General features: G+C 48.1%; 1 protein-coding gene across 1 annotated transcript in view; it reads right to left on the minus strand.

Moving 5' to 3' along the window:
- Positions 1-18,785, minus strand: part of scn4ab (sodium channel, voltage-gated, type IV, alpha, b) — a 247,080-nt gene that overhangs the window by 24,222 nt on the left and 204,073 nt on the right. The window contains exon 23 of the mRNA XM_070864513.1: positions 15,180-15,233. Coding sequence (XP_070720614.1) covers positions 15,180-15,233 — 54 coding nt within the window. The remainder of the gene's footprint in view (positions 1-15,179; positions 15,234-18,785) is intronic.

The raw sequence follows: 18,785 nt of genomic DNA on the forward strand, positions 1-18,785 counted from the left end.
GCTAACTGGCAGAAAGACTGGGGGATAGAAATCCGGTAAGACAGCGCTCCTTGCGAGGGTCGGAACAGGGGCGCTAAAAGGTTTGCAGCCGTGACCTTAGTGACCCACGGAGACAGGTTCTCCATGCAGAAAATAAGGTGGGCGTGTCAAAAGCATTGTCTTCAGCAACCACAATAAATGGGTTAAAATCAAATGTTCAATGCAAACCATTCCGCTCGCCAATTTCCGTGTGTCGGTACCGGCTGCGCTGAGGAGCATCACCCGGGAGCATCGCACCGGTGTACAGCGACCCCGGTATCGACATACATTCAAAATTTGGTTTGCACTGCACCCGTAGCGCCCCCTAGTGACCCCGCCAGAGAAAGCCGGCGTGCAGAGCTGTCCGGGCGGTGGTGAGGGAAGGAATGACCGCGTGAGGTAAGTGTGACTGTTTTTTTTGGGGGGGGGGGGGATTTATTTGGGGCAAGTAATGTTTTTTGTTCCAATTCTTTTGTTGTTGCCGGGAGGCCTCTCTTAGGGCGCTACGAAGCTGGCTCTTTAGCTACGGGTATTCAGTTGCACTCCCGGCCTAGCGCCCTGAGATAAGTGTGAAACGCCTCCCTTAGCGCTCCGCCCCACTCTCAGGGCGCAATCACTGAATATTGTGCCTGCCGAAGCAAACCATTTTTCAGCGCTAAATTTAGCGACCGCCCGACATTAAAGCCTCGAAAAACCTTCAACCGAATTTCCAGCCCTGGGTTCCAGCAGGTCAACACGCTCATTGGCGACATGAAATGGGGCCCTGCATCAGATGCGAACTGGCTTCCAGATCTTTGGGAGGGGCCCAGGATAGCCATTCTCTCTTTGAACCCTGACTGTGTGGCAAATCCTCAAGGTATAGTTGGCATCTGAAGAAGCCATTTAATGGGCACTCTAAAAGGCTTTTATGTTCTACTAGTAACAGTGAAATTTAAATATTTTATATGATGCAGAAAATCGATTCAACATAATGGAGGGTTTAAGTGGCAGGATAAAACATCGGAGCCTTTTACAGCTATATTCATTGCATTCATGTTACTGCTGGACAGATTCAAATTACTACCGGCACGATTATTAATAGGCCACCAAGTACTGGTGGCACTGGGCCAAACGGAGATGGTAGCAGCTCTTGCGTATCACAATATCTATGGAAGTTGCCTATTGGTAGAGCATCCACTTTCCTTCCTGTGGATTGAAAGTCATCATTGGTGGTCCCTCGAAACGCAGATGACTTACTTCCACGCCAAAAAAGAATGAATTCACAGGTGTTTCAATGAAGGACCTGATATTCCAGGTCCCGAACTACATACTGAAGGGTGGAAGATGCCTGCGCGTGGTTTTTTGTAACGTGGGGTGGCCGTTGCACACCAGCCACCACACGGGCTTGACAGAGCTAGGTCTTGGTCCAGTGGCAAGGGCTATCCAAGACGACTGGAGACTTGCTGTGCTGCACGGACCTAGAGCGCACACATATCGCAGTGTGGGCTGGCCCGTGCTGCCCCTGGGCACACGCCTCTTCTGGGACCCGAACTCGCGCCTCTCCTGGGCCCCGATCACGTCCCTCTACAATCTCTCGCCGCTCCTTCGCCCCGATCTCGCCGCTCCTGCTGCTCCAATCACCAACCTGGACCTTGATGACGTCCCTCTTCGCTGCCGTTGCCCTCCTGCACCAGCTCACGCTGTACCTTGCAGTAGTATGCCACCGCGCTGCCCATGGCTGCCGCTCGCTGCTCCTTTTATGGCCCCGACCTGCCGCTGATGGTCTCTCGCAGGTCGGGGCCACCACGCTGAAAGTACCGGGAGGTTGAAACCAAGCAACTCCTTTCAGCACCGAGGTCATGTGATATTAATGTTGTCACACCGTCTTTTATTAGTAACCGTTCAGCCATCAAAGAACTCACTTTGGGAGTGGAAGCAAGTTCTCCTCGATTCCGAGGGACTGCCTACGATGATGATGTATTAGTAATCATTTAAAACTATGGGGGGGAAATTCGGTTGCATCTCTGTTGTGGCATTAATCTGGGCAGAGCGGTAATTTTAGCGCCTTGAAAAGGTTTGCGCCCCAGAAATTCGTCAGAATCGCTTGATGAACTGACAGGGGCGCTAAACCAGACGTTGCGCACCAGAGCTAGTGGGGGGGGGAGGCGCGAACGGAAATGCTGACGTTAAATTTAGCCGAGCCATTGCGTACGCACCGAACTCCCATTCAGATCCCATGAATGGCGGAGTCTCAAATGCACAGCATCTTAATGCACTTGTTAAAAGTTTTCAAAATCACTTTTTCTCAAGCTGATCTCTTCAAACTCGGAGGCTCACGCACCGTGCTGTGTGTAAACGTTGCACTGACTGTGACCTCCGAAGGAAGCGCTTCCTCATCCCTTTAAGTAGCCACCAGTTAACGACTCTGCAAGCCTGCACCGACTGTTTCCCCCGACGTTGTTCTTGGCGGGCGCTCAATGAGGCGCACGCACTGAATTTACCGACTGGGGCGCAAGCTTGGGCATTGCAGCAGGAATACGTCAGGATTGGAGCAATCGTCAGCAGCCGGGCACTACTGGTCCGCGCCTCGGTGAGCCTCGAATGAATTTTCGGTCGGGGCGCTAAAAGCTGCGCTCCTGGTCAGTAAGCTCTAACGCTCACATTAACGACCCCTCTGGCCGCTAACTGAGACGTTAGACAAGCAAAAATCCAGCCCAATATCTCCTTCCAGCTGTGTTTGTCTGTTTGTCCCAGTAACGAGAGAAATCCTCTCATAATTGAACCCAGCAGATTAACCCACAGAGCGTTGCTAAGGAGACAACTCACTTCAGCTGGGCACTGTGCCTTATGTTGCCAATTATTTCAATGGGCCCTTGAGTCAATTTAAGCCTTTGAATGTTAGTCTGAATTCCACCTCGTGATTTGATTTCATTGTTCCACTGCTGCAGCCCGGCCAAACTGGAAGATTCATGGAACTTCAGCAATATCGTTGAAGGCCTCACGGAGACCTGGGGAGCTGGTTTTAGATTATCAGTGGCTAATTGGAATAAGAACATAAGAAGTAGGAGCAGGGGTAGGCCATACGGCCCCTCGATCCTGCTCCATCATTCAATAAGATCATGGCTGATCTGATCTTGGCCTCAACTCCACTTCCCCGCCCGCTCCCCATAACCCTTGACTCCCTTATAGTTCAGGAATCTGTCTATCTCCACCATGAATATATTCAATGACGCAGCCTCCACAGCTCTCTGGGGTAGTGAGTTCCAAAGTTTCACGACCCTCTGAGAGAAGAAATTCTTTCTCATCTCCGTCTTAAATGGGTAACCCCTTATTCTGAAACTATGCCCCCTAGTTCTAGGTTCCCCCATGAGGAGAATTTACATGACTTGCAGCCGGACTTAAAATGGAGGCTGGAGAAGGCAGAAAAATGAATGGTAAATTTATTTATCGATAGAATAAACAAAAAACAAGTTCAAATAATGTATTCAGTAATTAAAGTGTAAAATCAAAGTTACAAAGAAAGGAGCTGATTGAGGAAGACAGACTGAGGTAAAAACATTTTATTACAAATTATTGAAAATAGATGCGTCACAAATCTGGGCGCACTCCTGTTGTGACTCGAGCAAGAGTGCGTCGGAAGAGCGGAAAATGAGGTCGGCCCAGGTTACACCAGATCTCGGCCTTATGTTGGCCGATTGCATGGGGCCTTGAAATGAGTGAAGCCCCGGCAGCGGCTGACCGCCCGGTGCGCATCCCTTGAAGATGACATCACGATCTCCGGGTGCAGGAGATCGGAGCGCAACGCCGTAGCGCCGCCGCTAAACTCCCGGCGAATTTAGCGGGAGGCGTTAGCTGCACCGCGCCCAGTCTCAAAGTCGTTTGCGCCCTGGGGGAGCTAACGGGAGGCGCTAGTGCACCCAATTTCTCCCCCCTCTATTAAAGTTCTATTTGCACTGAATGATCCTGGTGAGTGTTTTGGTACATTGGGTGATATAGTAAGAGCCAAAAGCAACTGTAACTAGGTCAGACCTCTCACAATTTTAATCCCAATAGTACAGGAAGAACTATTGGGAAGTCTAGGATTTCTCATAGTTTACTGTACTTCTACATTCCTACATTACAACAGTGACGGCACTTCAAGGGTACTTCATTGGTTCTCAAGTGTTTTCGGGCATCCTGAGGTCATGAAAGCACTCTATAAACGCAAGCCGTTTCGTTTTCTACCCATAACCAATATTCCCGCAAATTTTTTTTGGCTGCACGGCCCATTGAAACGCCTGCGCATTTTTCCATTGAGAAAACGGCAAGCAGTCTGCATGGGAGCTTCAGTCTGCTGCGCGGCTGCACAGCTAAACAGTAACATTGCCCATAAACCCTTCCAATGGTTCAAGTGAAACTGGCGATGAGACTGCTGTTAACACAGTCAGCATCAGGCCAGTTGTGTTACAAAGAACCAGGTCCACTCGCGGGCGAAACGTTACGGACTGCTGGAGACCATCACCAAAGGTTCTTTCTGTCATATATGTACTTTTGGAATCACAAGCACCTAGATGGCGTCACTGTTGGCCATTGGGCTGCACGCATGTGTGTGCAACCCAAGTATAAAAGGCCAGCCACTTTGTATATTAGGCACTTTGGGCCTTAATAAAGCAGAGCCAAGGTTATACCTCTTGGAGTTAAACATTACTCAGTCTAACAGTTATTGCATACACAACATTTGGCGACGAGGCAACAAGAACCTTTGCATGTAAAAATGAGCACAATTGGATTGTTGGAGTGATTTGTGCAAGGAGAAGATTGGGCAGACTGGCAGACTTTCTGAGCCATTTGAGCCAGTTCTTCGTGGCCAACAAAATGAAGAAGGTCGGCGACGCAGATCGGCGCCGGGTGGTGTTCCTCACGGTTTGCGGTTCAAAAATTTATGGTTTGATAAAGATTCTACTTCTGCCTGTGAGTCCAACAGAGAAGAATTGTGTACACTGGTACAGGACCACTTTAAGCCAGACGAAGGCATCATCATCTCGAGATACAGATTTTACATGCACGTTCGGTCAGAGGGTCAGAATGCGGCAGAATTCGTTGCTGACCTGAGACGTCTAGCGGAACTGTGTAAGTTCGGGGCTCTGTTGGCAGACATGCTGCGGGACTTTTTTGTAATCGGCATCAACCACGAGGTGATCCTGCGTAAACTATTGGAGGTGGAGACGTTGGAATTGAATAGGGCCATCACAATCGCTCAATCATGCACGACGATGGATAGAAGTCTAAAGCAGATATCAGTGAAACATCGAAACTCGGCAAGTACTGTAAATGTGATTGATTCGGCATTCAGCAGAGCAGCACATGGCAGGGCCTACCCGACTGCGTACGCAAAACCTGTGGCTGCCAAAGTCCGCCAGCGGGAATGCATCCGATTTCTCCGTGTTGGCGTTGTGGGGGAAATCGGCGACACCAGCAGTGCCGATTTAAGCAATATAGTTGCAAAGGCTGTCTGAGAGTGGGGCATCTCCAGTGCAAGTGTCCGCAGATGAGCAAGCGTGCTGCGACACACCACGTGGAGGATGATGGACAGACTAGCGTGGATCCAGATACGCAATCCAAGATACCAGGGGAGGAAGTATATGGACTGTACTTGTTCCTAACTAAGAGCAAACCGATAATGATCAACGTGAAATTTAATGGGGTGCCGGTATCGATGGAACTGGACACTGGGGCGAGTCAATCGATAATGAGCCAGAAGGCATTCGACAAGTGTGGGATACTTAGGCTGTGAGGCACAGGCTGAGTCCAGTCAATGCCAAGTTGTGCACGTACACCAAAGAACTCATAACGGTGATTGGCAATGCCACAATTAAAGTGTCGTATGACAGTGCGGTTCACGAGATATCACTATGGATTGTCCCAGGCAATAGCCCAACGCTGTTCAGCAGGAACTGGCTTGAAAAAAATCAGATGCGACTGGAACGACATCAAGGCGTTGTCATCGGAGGAAGATACATGTGCCCAAGTACTGAGCAAGTTCCCCTCGCTGTTCGAAGCAGGCATCGGCATCTTTACAGGAGCCAAGTTGCAGATCCACGTGGACTTAGATGCAGGACCCATCCATCATAAAGCTCGGGCAGTTCTGTATATGATGAATGAGAAGGTCAAAATCGAAGTGGACAGACTCCAGCGTGAAGGGATCATATCACCAGTTGAATTTAACGAATGGGCGAGCCCCATTATTCCTGTGCTGTAAAGTGATGACACAGTCAGAATCTGTGGAGACTACAAGGGTTTCAAAACAGGGTTTCAAAACAGGATCAGTACCCGTTACCGAAGGCTGATGACTTGTTTGCAACACTAGCTGGGGGGAAGTCATTTACCAAACTGGGCTTGATGTTGGCCTACATGACACAGGAGCTGGTCAAGACGTCGAAGAGACTTACGTGCATTAGCATGATCAAAGGACTGTTTATTTATCACAGGTACCCCTTTGGAATTCGCTCGGCTGCAGCAATATTTCAGAGGAACATGGAGAGTCTATTGAAGTCCGTTCCCAGAACTGTCGTGTTCCAAGATGACATCCTGATCACAGGTCATGACTCCGAGGAACATCTGAACAACCTGGAAGAGGTTCTACATTGTCTGGACAAGTGGGACTCAGACTGAAACGCTCGAAGTGCGTCTTCATGGCACCAGAGGTCGAATTCCTGGAGAGGAAAATTGCTGCTGACGGCCCACGGCATGAAAACCAAGGCCATCAATAATGCACCTAAGCCGCAGAATGTGACGGAGCTGCATTCGTTCCTGGGTCTACTCAACTACTTCAGTAACTTCCTACCTAAATTGAGCACCTTATTAGAACCACTGCACATGCTGCTAAGAAAAGGTGACAACTGGGTGTGGGGTGCGTCTCAAGACAGAACTTTTGAGAAAGCCACTAATCTGCTTTGCTCTAACAAGCTGCTGGTACATTATGACCCATGTAACCGTTTAGTATTGGCCTGTGATGCTTCATCATATGGAATTGATTGCGTACTCCAACAAGCTAATGAGTCAGGTAAACTTCAACCAGTCGCGTATGCTTCAAAAAATTTGTCTAAAGCGGAAAGAGCCTACAGCATGGTAGAGAAAGAAGCAGTAGCCTGTGTGTATGGGGTTAAAAAGATACATCAGTACCTGTTTGGTCTTCGGTTTGATCTGGAGACAGATCACAAGCCGCTCACTTCACTGTTCTCTGAAAACAAAGGTATCAATACCAATGCTTCATCCCGCATCCAAAGATGGGCACTGACATTATCCGCTTATGATTATGTCATTCGCCATAGACCTGGCACCGAGAATTGTGCCGATGCTTTGAGCCGTCTGCCGTTGCCCACACCGGAGGAGGAAATGCCACAACCGACGGACCTATTGTTAGTTATGGATGCTTTTGAGAGTGAAGGAGCCCCTGTCACGGCTCAACAAGTTAAGACCTGGACCAGCCAGGACCCGATTTTATCAGTGGTGAAGAGTTGCATCCTCAAAGATGATTGGTCTGCCATACCCAAGCAAATGTGCGAGGAGACCAAATCTTACATTCGTCGCAAAGATGAACTGTCTATTCAGTCGGATTGTACACTGTGGGGCAATCGTGTTGTTATGCCCAAGAAAGGGAGAGAGAAATTTGTACGTGAGCTACATAGTACACATCCCGGCATTGTAATGATGAAAGCCATCGCCAGGTCTCATACATGGTGGCCGGGAATTGACTCTGAGCTGGAATCCTGTGTGCATCAGTGCAACACTTGCATGTAGCTCAGCAAAGCACCAGCGGAATCGCCGCTGAGTCTGTGGTCGTGGCCGTCTAAACCATGGTCCTGGATCCACATAGATTTTGCAGGTCCCTTCCTGGGGAAGATGTTTTTAGTTGTGGAGGATGCATACTTGAAGTGGATAGAGTGTATAATCATGTCATCCAGCACATCCACAGCTACCATTGAGAATCTCAGTGTCACGTTCGCGACACATGGTCTGTCTGACATCGTTGTTAGTGACAACGGATCGTGCTTCACCAGTCAGGAGTTTCGAGAGTTCGTGAAACTCAATGGTATCAAACATGTAAGGTCAGCACCATTCAAACCTGCATCCAACGGGCAAGCAGAACGTGCTGTCCAAATCATACAGCAGAGTATGAAGCGAGTAACCCAAGGGTCATTGCAGACACGCCTGTCATGCATACTACTTAGCTACAGGACAAGACCACACACGCTTACCGGGGTCTCACCTGCTGAACTCATGATGAAGAGACCAAGCTATCTCTTGTACATGCTGACTTGACTAATCATGTTGAATATGGAAGACAAAGTCAACAAGGGTATCATGATCGTGCTGCTGTGTCACGCGATATTTCTGTAAATGATCCTGTATATGTTCTGAATTTTGGTCTGGGTCCCAAGTGGATCGCTGGTACTGTCATGGCCAAGAAGGGCAACAGAGTATTTATTGTCAAGCTCAAAAATGGGCAAACATGCAGGAAACGTATGGATCAGACAATGCTGAGGCACACAGACGAACCAGAACAGTTGGAGGAAGAGACAATCGACGACCAACCAACCTACCTCCAGTCATCAGAGGACTCAATGGTCATCAGTGAATCTGAACTTTCAATCACTGACATGTTGAATGAAAATGGACTTTCAATCTCTGAAATGGCCATTGCCACTCCCACCAAGTCAGCCACCCAGCCACCAGTCACAACAGACTCTGAACACTCACCGAAGGCTGGAGTTGAACTGAGACGGTCAACCCGGGAGCGTAAAACACTGGACCGTCTCAATTTGTAAAAGACTGTGTTAATATCTCAGAGGGGGGTGTTGTCATGTATGTACTTTTGGGATCACTAGTCACTAGATGGCGTCACTGTTGGAGGCCATTGGGCTGCACGCGCGTGTGTGCAGCCCAAATATACAAGGCCAGACATTTTGTATATTAGGCACTAATCCATTCCCCTCCTACCCAATCACGATTGCTTCCTCTTTTCCCCTGGTCGCCCACCCCTCCCTCACAATCGTTTCCCCCTCCCTACCCATCCCCCACTCCCCCAGGACCTACCTGAGGGATGCAGCAGCCGATAATTGGAATCCTATTCACCGCGGGCTGCCTGGGGACACCATGTACATGAGGCTCGAGATTCGATATGAGGTGGGCCTTGGTCCTACCCATTTGTACCCAATGCTCAGCTCCCTGCACCACGTTCACGCGGGTAGTGTGGCACAAACTAAATTCAAGCCTATGTTTCACTACCACACTTCAGGACAGATAATAGCAAGGTTCCACAGGGTCCATACTATACACATGTTCATGGTCAGTATGGACCAATCAAATCCCAAAGAGCACACAGACAGTTTTTTTTATTTCACGTTATCACTGCCCATACCTCCCATTAATTTTTATGTTGCTTCTCCATATTCAATTAATTACTCAACTTTTGTTTTTAAGTTACCTACTTTAAAATTATGTTTAGCAATATTTTCTGTAAAAATTAGGAATGTTGGCCTTCATTGCAAGGGGGATAGAGTATAAAAGTAAGGAAGTCCTGCTACAACTGTACAGGGTATAGGTGAGACCACACCTAGAGTACTGCATACAGTTTTGATCTCCTTATTTAAGGAGGGATATACTTACATTGGAGGAAGTCAGAGAAGGTTCACTAGGTTGATTCCTGAGATGAAAGGGCTGCCTTTGAGGAAAGAAGGGGGAATCTAGAACTAGGGGGCATAGTTTCAGAATAAGGGGTCGCCCATTTAAAACGGAGATGATGAGGCATTTCTTCTCTCAGAGAGTCACAAATCTTTGGAATTCTCTGCCCCAGAGAGCTGTGGAGGCTGGGTCATTGAATATATTCAAGGTGGAGATAGACAGATTTTTGAATGACTGGGGAGTCAAAGATTATGGGGAACAGGCAGGAAAGTGGAATTGAGGCCAAGATCAGATCAGCTGTGATCCTATTGAATGGCGGAGCAGGCTCGAGGAGCCAAATGACCTACTCCTACTCCTATTTCTTATGTTCCTTTTTTCTTATTCTTCTTAACAATTGCCCTGCACAGTCAGCTCCCAATCTGCTCAAACTCTCTGCTCCAATGGACCTCAATCTCTGCATGTAGCTGCCTGAAGAGATCCCAGCTTACTGGGACTCTGCGTTTTCCAACCTTCCTGAGCTGAGCTGAACGCTGACATCCCGCGCACTCGGCCTGTCCGTTCTGTGGGACTTGTCACAACCAATATCGCCCCTCCTCTCCAAGCACAGGGCTAGCGCTGGGTTGGGAAATTAAACAGAAAGAGTGTATTTGAAAGGCAAATGAGAAAAGGGTTTAGCAGAAAACGCAGAGTGAATCAAACAAGGGAAATAAGATAGGACAGAGAAAAAAAGCAAAGACTACAAAATAAAGCGCACAGCATTGGAGGGAAGAATGAGAAAACATGTGACAGGCTGACAGACTGGCAGTCACAGAATCATACAGCACAGAAGGAGGCCATTCAGCCCATGGTGCCTGTATCGACTCTTTGAAAGACCCACCCAATTAGTCCCACTCCCCGGCTCTTTCCCCATAGCCCTGCAAATTTATCTTTTTCAAGTATATGTCCAAATTCCTATAGAACGACAGAACAAAAAATATTAATTAATGCAGATACAGAACAAGATAGATACCATAGCAGACAAAGACCATGAGAGACGTATAGAAGAGGAGATAGAAGGAAGCACAGAATTAGAACGAGAGAGAGATAGATAGGTAGAAATCTATTCATTCAAATATCCAACCTGAGGCGACTGTTCTCGACCTCCTCAAACTGCCATCAACCATAAACCTTAAAACGATAGTAATCATGAGCGATGATACCTTACTAATCGGATCGAAAAAGGCCATGTATTAGGGCTCCCTGCATTTTTCCTGCAGCTGTCACGCTGCAAAGATCATGTCCGTTGTGCCCCATAGGCTAGGAAATCCACACTATTCCGGGAGGAGCTCCTCGGCCACAGGGCGAAGGTGATTGAAGAGAACTCTGTCGACAACCTTCCCAGTGGCTGATAGCAGGGAAACATAGAAAATAGGTGCAGGAGTAGGCCATTCAGCCCTTCTAGCCTGCACCGCCATTCAATGAGTTCATGGCTGAACATGAAACTTCAGTACCCCATTCCTGCTTTCTCGCCATACCCCTTGATCCCCCGAGTAGTAAGGACTTCATCTAACTCCCTTTGGAATATATTTAGTGAATTGGCCTCAACTACCTTCTGTGGTAGAGAATTCCACAGGTTCACCACTCTCTGGGTGAAGAAGTTTCTCCTCATCTCGGTCCTAAATGGCTTACCCCTTATCCTTAGACTGTGACCCCTGGTTCTGGACTTCCCCAACATTGGGAACATTCTTCCTGCATCTAACCTGTCGAAACCCGTCAGAATTTTAAACGTTTCTATGAGGTCCCCTCTCATTCTTCTGAACTCCAGTGAATACAAGCCCAGTTGATCCAGTCTTTTTTGATAGGTCAGTCCCACCATCCCGGGAATCAGTCTGGTAAATCTTCGCTGCACTCTCAATAGCAAGAATGTCCTTCCTCAAGTTAGGAGACCAAAACTGTACACAATACACCAGGTGTGGCCTCACCAAGGCCCTGTACAACTGTAGCAACACCTCCCTGCCCCTGTACTCAAATCCCCTCGCTATGAAGGCCAACATGCCATTTGCTTTCTTAACCGCCTGCTGTACCTGCATGCCAACCTTCAATGACTGATGTATCATGACACCCAGGTCTCGTTGCACCTTCCCTTTTCCTAATCTGTCACCATTCAGATAATAGTCTGTCTCTCTGTTTTTACCACCAAAGTGGATAACCTCACATTTATCCACATTATACTTCATCTGCCATTCATTTGCCCACTCACCTAACCTATCCAAGTCACTCTGCAGCCTCATAGCATCCTCCTCGCAGCTCACACTGCCACCCAACTTAGTGTCATTCGCAAATTTGGAGATACTACATTTAATCCCCTCATCTAAATCATTAATGTACAATGTAAACAGCTGGGGCCCCAGCACAGAACCTTGCGGTACCCCACTAGTCACTGCCTGCCATTCTGAAAAGTACCCATTTACTCCTACTCTTTGCTTCCTGTCTGACAACCAGGGAGATTCCCCTGTAGTTGCTGCAGTCGGACTTGTCCCCCTTTTTAAAGATGGTCACGATCACTGCATCTCTGAAATCTCCCGGCATGCTCTCCTTCCTCCAAATGAGAGCGATGAGGTCATGTATCCGGGCCAACAGCGCCTCTCCGCCATACTTTAGCGCCTCAGCAGGAATTCCATCCGCACCCGTAGCTTTGTTATTCTTGAGCTGTTTTATGGCTTTGCCTACCTCATGCAGCGTTGGGGTTTCACTGAGGTGGTGGCGGGTCGCATGCTGCGGGATGGAGTTGAGAACACTCGAGTCAAAGGCAGAGTCTCGATTGAGGAGATCTTCAAAGTGCTCCATCCAGCGGGCCCCGACAGCCTCAGTGTCCTTGACACTGGCAAAGGCCTTTGACACTGTCAACCGTGAGGGCTGATGGAGTGTCCTCCTCAGTTTTGGATGCCCCCCAAAAGTTTGTCAAAATCCTTCGCCTGCTCCACGACGACATGCAGGCCGTGATCCTTACCAGCAGTTCCATTACAGACCCAATCCACTTCCGGACCGGGGTCAAATAGGGCTGCGTCATCGCTCCAAACCTCTTCTCAATTTTCCTCACTGCTATGCTCCACCTTACAGTCAACAAGCTCCCCGCTGGAGTGGAACTAAACTACAGAACCAGTGGGAAGCTGTTTAACCTGCACCGCCTCCAGGCCAGGTCCAAGATCACCCCAACCTCTGTCGTCAAGCTACAGTACGCGGACGACGCCTGCGTCTGCGCACATTCTGAGGCTGAACTCCAGGATATAGTCAACGTATTCACAGAGGCATATGAAAGCATGGGCCTTACGCTTAACATCTGTAAGACAAAGGTCCTCTACCAGCCTGACCTCGCCTCACAGCACTGCCCCCAGTCATCAAGATTCACGGTGCGGCCCTCGACAACGTGAACCACTTCCCATACCTCGGGAGCCTTTTATCATCAAAGACAGACATTGATGCGGAGATTCAACATTGCCTCCAGTGCGCCAGTGCAGCCTTTGGCCGCCTGAGGAAAAGAGTGTTCAAAGAGCAGGCCCTCAAATCTATCACCAAGCTCATGGTCTACAGGGCGTAGTAATACATACCCTCCTGGATGGATCAGAGGCATGGACAATGTACAGAAGACACTTCAAATCGCTGGAGAGATATCACCAACGATGTCGCCGCAAGATCCTGCAAATCCCCTGGGAGGACAGGCGCACCAACATCAGTGTCCTCGCCCAGACTAACATCCCCAGCATTGAAGCACTGACCACACTCGATCAGCTTAGCTTCGCTGGGCAGGCCACATAGTTTGCATGCCAGACATGAGGCTCCCTAAGCAATTGCTCTATGCGGAGCTCCTTCACTGCAAACGAGCCAAAGGTGGGCAGCGGAAACGTTACAAGGACAGCCTCAAATCCTCCCTGCTAAAGTGCGACATCACCACTGACACCTGGGAGTCCCTGGCCGAAGACCGCCTTAGATGGAGAAAGTGCATCTGGGAGGGCGTTGAGCTCTTCGAATCTCAACGCCGCGAGCGTGAAGAGGCCAGGCGCAGGCAGCGGAAGGAGCGTGCGGCAAATCAGTCCCACCCACCCCTCCACCGCCCCTTCCCCTGATGAATGTCTGTCCCACCTGTGACAGGGTCTGTGGCTCTCATATTGAACTGTTCAGCCACCAAAGGATTCACTTTAGGAGTGGAAGCAAGTCTTCCTTGATTTCGAGGGACTGCCTATGATGATGATGACTAATCGGAACCTCCGACATTCTGCTTGTCAGATAATGCAAGATCATCCAACACCGGTCTCTCACTACTTTTCACTGGATACATTCTTCTCCCGAACCACGTTCTCTGCTGTGTGAAGGACTATTGCTTGTTCTCCTTGTCCCAAGAGAAAGAACACCATGGCCTCAGCTTTTCAATTTGAACGAAATGGCAAAAGAACAGGCTAAAATTCTGCGCAATTTTCAAATGCAATCTGATGTCAATTCCACATCGAAGGAAAGTCTACAGTCTGACCCCCGCACCCCCCACAAAAAAATATTATTGATTATGCATTTGATTGCATCTTCTCATCAATAAACGAGATCTCACCTGGAAAACATTTAAAAAGACTTGCATTTATATATAGCATCTTTCATGACCACTGGATGTCCCAAAGTACCTTTCAGCCAAGGAAGTACTTTTGGAGTGTAGTCACTGTTGTAATGTAGGAAACGTGGCAGCCAATTTGCGCACAGCAAGCTCCCACAAACAGCAATGTGATAATGACCAGATAATCTGATTTGTGATGTTGATTGAGGGATAAACATTGGCCAGGACACCAGGGATAACTCCCCCGCTCTTCTTCGAAATAGTACCATAGCGTCTTTTTTGTTCAGCTGAGAGAACAGACAGGGCCTCAGTTTAAGGTGTCATCTGAAAGACGGCACCTCTGACAGTGCAGCACTGCCTCAGCACTACACTGGAGTGTCAGCCTAGATTTTTGTGCTCAAGTTCCTAGAGTGGGCCTTGAACCCACAACCTTCGAGACTCAGAGAGAAGTGTGCTGCCCACTGAACCACAGCTGGCACTGACAGATGCCAGTAAGGAGAAAGATACAGACCAGTGGCCAAAAAAAATCCCTCCAACATTCTAATTTTTGCAGGAATCAGACACCCGGAAATGATAAATGTAGAGTTGCTAATCACGATTGTCTCGAGGACAATATTGTGAAAAGACAACAGAATTTTCACAGTGGTGAGGTGATGTTCCAGTGTTTACAGGTACTGGAATGCGCTGTATAGATTGCTCCCAGCATACCCATTTTGCAACAGGAAGCCAATAAAAGGAATTCATGGTTAACAGCACGGAGACATGTAGAGGGTGCGAGCGAGAAAGAGAGAGGGAGTGAAAGCCACCACGTTTCCTCACACTGCTTTTAACGGTGTGAGGTTTAAAACCATCAAAGGCGTTCAATCACCATCAAAAGCTTAATCTGTATCAGTTTATGAATGTGTTAAATAAATGCTTTTAACTCATAGCAACTACTCACGTCACGGGAATCAACAGCTGCGTACATTATAGCCATCCAGCCTTTAAATGTTGCCTATTGGGAACAAAATTAAGAAAGCAGTGTATTACATACTCAGCCAGAAGCTATTTTCTTTCACACAGTTAATCAATATTAATGTTAATTCTAAATAGTCACTTTAAAACATGCTTTAATATATCCAAATGTCCTGAATGTTCAACATCATCAAGGTCTGTGGCTCAACTGATTTTATAGATCGCAAAGCTTCACATAGTATTTTAAATTTGTATTTGCAACATGGATCAAAATAAATGGTGGACATAGAAATTGTGACAAGGTGGAAGATCCTGGTTTTCAGATACCTCCATGGCCTCGGCCCTCCCTATCTCTGTAATCTCTTCCAGCCCCACAACCCTCCCAGAGATGTCCGCCCTCCTCTAATTGTGGCCTCTTGAGCATCCCCGATTTTAATCACTCCACCATTGGTGCCTTCAGCTGCCAAGGCCCTAGGCTCTGGAATTCCTTCCCTAAACCGCCCCGCCTCTCTCTCCTCCTTTAAGATGCTCCTTGAAACCTACCTCGTTGCCCCATGTGCCCTCTTGTGGCTCGGTGTCAAATGTTGTTTTAGAACCCTCCTGTGAAGCGCCTTGGGGTGCTTTGCTACGTTAAAGGCGCTATGTAAATGAAAGTTGTTGTTGTTGTTGTTGATCAGAGATAAAGAGGATTGATTGCTGTATCATAGAATTCAAGAACCTACAGCCATTGAGTTTGTGCTGGTCCTTGGTCTTCAGCTGAAACAGACTACTCTAATGCCATTTCCTTGTCCTTTTGCATTCTTCCTTGTCAAAGACTTATCCAATCCACTTTCACACGTGCGGCTAGTCCTGAGACTATCATCATCATAGGCAGTCCCTCGGAATCGAGGAAGACTTGCTTCCATTCTTAAAATTAGGTCTTCGGTGGCTGAACAGTCCAATACAAGAACCACAATCTCTGTCACAGGTGGGACAGATAGTCGAGCGTCTAAGTTCCAAGGCAACTTTGGCGGTGCGGCGTTCCGGCCTGTCGCTGTTGGAGTTGTCCATGAGGATCCTGATGTTCCAGAACCCGAACTTCATGTTAGAGGAGCGGAAGATGCCTGTGTGTGAGTTCTTTTAACGTGGGGTAGTCATTGCACACCGGCTACCAGACGGGCTTAGCTGAGCAAGGTCTTGATCCAGTGGCAAGGGGGTCCAAGATGACTGGAGACCAGGCACTGCTTTATGGGCCTAGTTGCCTATGGCAAGATGTTGGCCGCTGGCTTGGCGTAGGGTAGTCTATGCCCCCTTGTTAGCAGGTTGACTTTATAACATATTTGTTTCCCCTGGCACAAGAGTCTAGAACCAGGAGTCACAGTCTCAGGATAAGGGGTCGGCCATTTAAGACTGGGATGAGGAGAAATTTCTTCACTCAGAGGGTTGTGAATCTTTTAAATTCTCTACCCCAAAGGGCTGTGGATGTTGACTCGTTGAGCATATTCAAGGCTGAGATCGGTAGATTTTTGGATTTTAGGGCAATCAAGGGATATGGGGACAGTGCAGGAAAGTGGAATTGAGGTCGATGATCAGCCATGATTTTATTGAACAGCAGAGCAGGCTCGAGGGCCCGAATGGCCTACTCTTGATCCTAGTTCTTATGTTCTTATATTTTACTATCTGTTGGCTCAGTTTGGATTTGTTCATTTATTTCTAACTTACTCTGAAGCCAATAACTTTGTTTTTATCATTTCTAAAGTGGCCACTGGCAAGAACAGTGAAACATTGAGGGTTATCAATAAATATTTGTCTTTGTTATTCTTTTCGGCCATTTTTATTATTGTGTAATGGTGATATATAAACTATTTTGATGTATTTCTTGAACAATACTCTTTCGCAACTCTTTATCAGGTGATTCGTAGAGAGCAGTGGTGGAGAACAGATTCTGTTTAATGCACGTTGCCCCCTATGTGTTTCAGCACTCACTGTTTCTATAATTGTAACATCCTGGCAGTTAGTATCAGCCATGACACCTAATACTGGAAACAATGCTTTCTGCACAGCAACAGGTCAGAACCAATATTGTTTGAATTGATGCAAACATATATTATATCTATTCTTAAGAATAGATTAAGGGGGAAACATTTGGTTGGATTGGGCCCCTGTGAGGGGCGCTAAAGGGTTAACGCCAGCAGGCGCAAACAGGAGCACTGCTCGGTAACCTCGGTGTGCAATTACCGGCGGCACGAAGGAGTATCGCCCGGGAGCGTGGCGTCGGTGTGCAACGACCCCCGGTAGCGACACGGTTTGCTCGCCACCCGTAGCGCCTCCTAGTGACCCCGCCAGAGAACAGCTGGCGTGCAGAGCTGTCCCGGGGCGCTACAGGAAGGCGTGACTGCGTCGGGTAAATGGGATTGATTTGGGGAATTTTTCTTTTTGCAATTTAACTTTATTTGGGGTGAGTCTCGTATGGGGAATAAGAACATAAGAACATAAGAGGAACAGGAGTAGGCCATACGGCCCCTTGAGCCTGCTCCGCCATTTAATACGATCATGGCCGATCCGTTCATGGACTCAGCTCCACTTCCCCGCCCGCTCCCCATAACCCCTCAATCCTTTATCGGTTAAGAAACTGTCTATTTATGTCTTAAATTTATTCAATGTCCCAGCTTCCACAGCTCTCTGAGGCAGCGAATTCCACAGATCCACAACCTCTGAGAGAAGAAATTTCTCTCCATCTCAATTTTAAATGGGCGGCCCCTTATTCTAAGATCATGGCCCCTAGTTCTAGTCTCCCCCATCAGTGGAAACATCCTGTCTGCATCCACCTTGTCAAGCCCCCTCATAATCTTATGCGTTTCGATAAGATCACATCTCATTCTTCTGCATTCCAATGAGTAGAGGCCCAACCTACTCAACCATTTCTCATAAGTCAACCCCCTCATAGATAGAAACCTAGAAACATAGAAAATAGGTGCAGGAGTAGGCCATTCGGCCCTTCGAGCCTGCACCGCCATTCAACAAGATCATGGCTGATCACCCACCCCAGCACCTCCCCCCCACGCCCCCTCCACACCCCCCGACCCCCCCAGCTGCAAGGACCACATCCAACTCCCTCCCAAACACATCCAATGAACTGGCATCAACAACTCTCCACGGCAGGGAACCCCACAGGCCAACAACTCCCCGAGTGAAGAAGTCTCTCCCAATCCCAGACCCAAACAGCCTACCCACTCATCTCCGGTATCAACCTTGTGAACCTTCTCTGAACTGCCTCCAAAGCAAATCATTCCTTTCTTAAATATGGAAACCAAAACTGTACGCAGTATTCAAGGTGTGGCCTCACCAATACCCTGTATAACTGTAGCAAGACTTCCCTGCTTTTATACTCCATCCCCTTTGCAATAAAGGCCAAGATTCCAGTGGCCTTCCTGATCACTTGCTGTACCTTCATACTGTCCTTTTGTGTTTCATGCACAAGTGCCCCCAGGTCCCGTTGTCCTGCGGCACTTTGTCGTGATTTTTGGTCTGATGTTTTGTTTTTGCCGGGAGTCCGAAGCCGGCTCTTTAGCACGGGATCTTCAGTTGCGCTCCTGGCTTAGCGCCCTGAGAG

This window comes from Pristiophorus japonicus, chromosome 21 (genome assembly GCF_044704955.1).
Source record: "Pristiophorus japonicus isolate sPriJap1 chromosome 21, sPriJap1.hap1, whole genome shotgun sequence".
Classification (NCBI taxonomy): Eukaryota; Metazoa; Chordata; class Chondrichthyes; family Pristiophoridae; genus Pristiophorus; species Pristiophorus japonicus.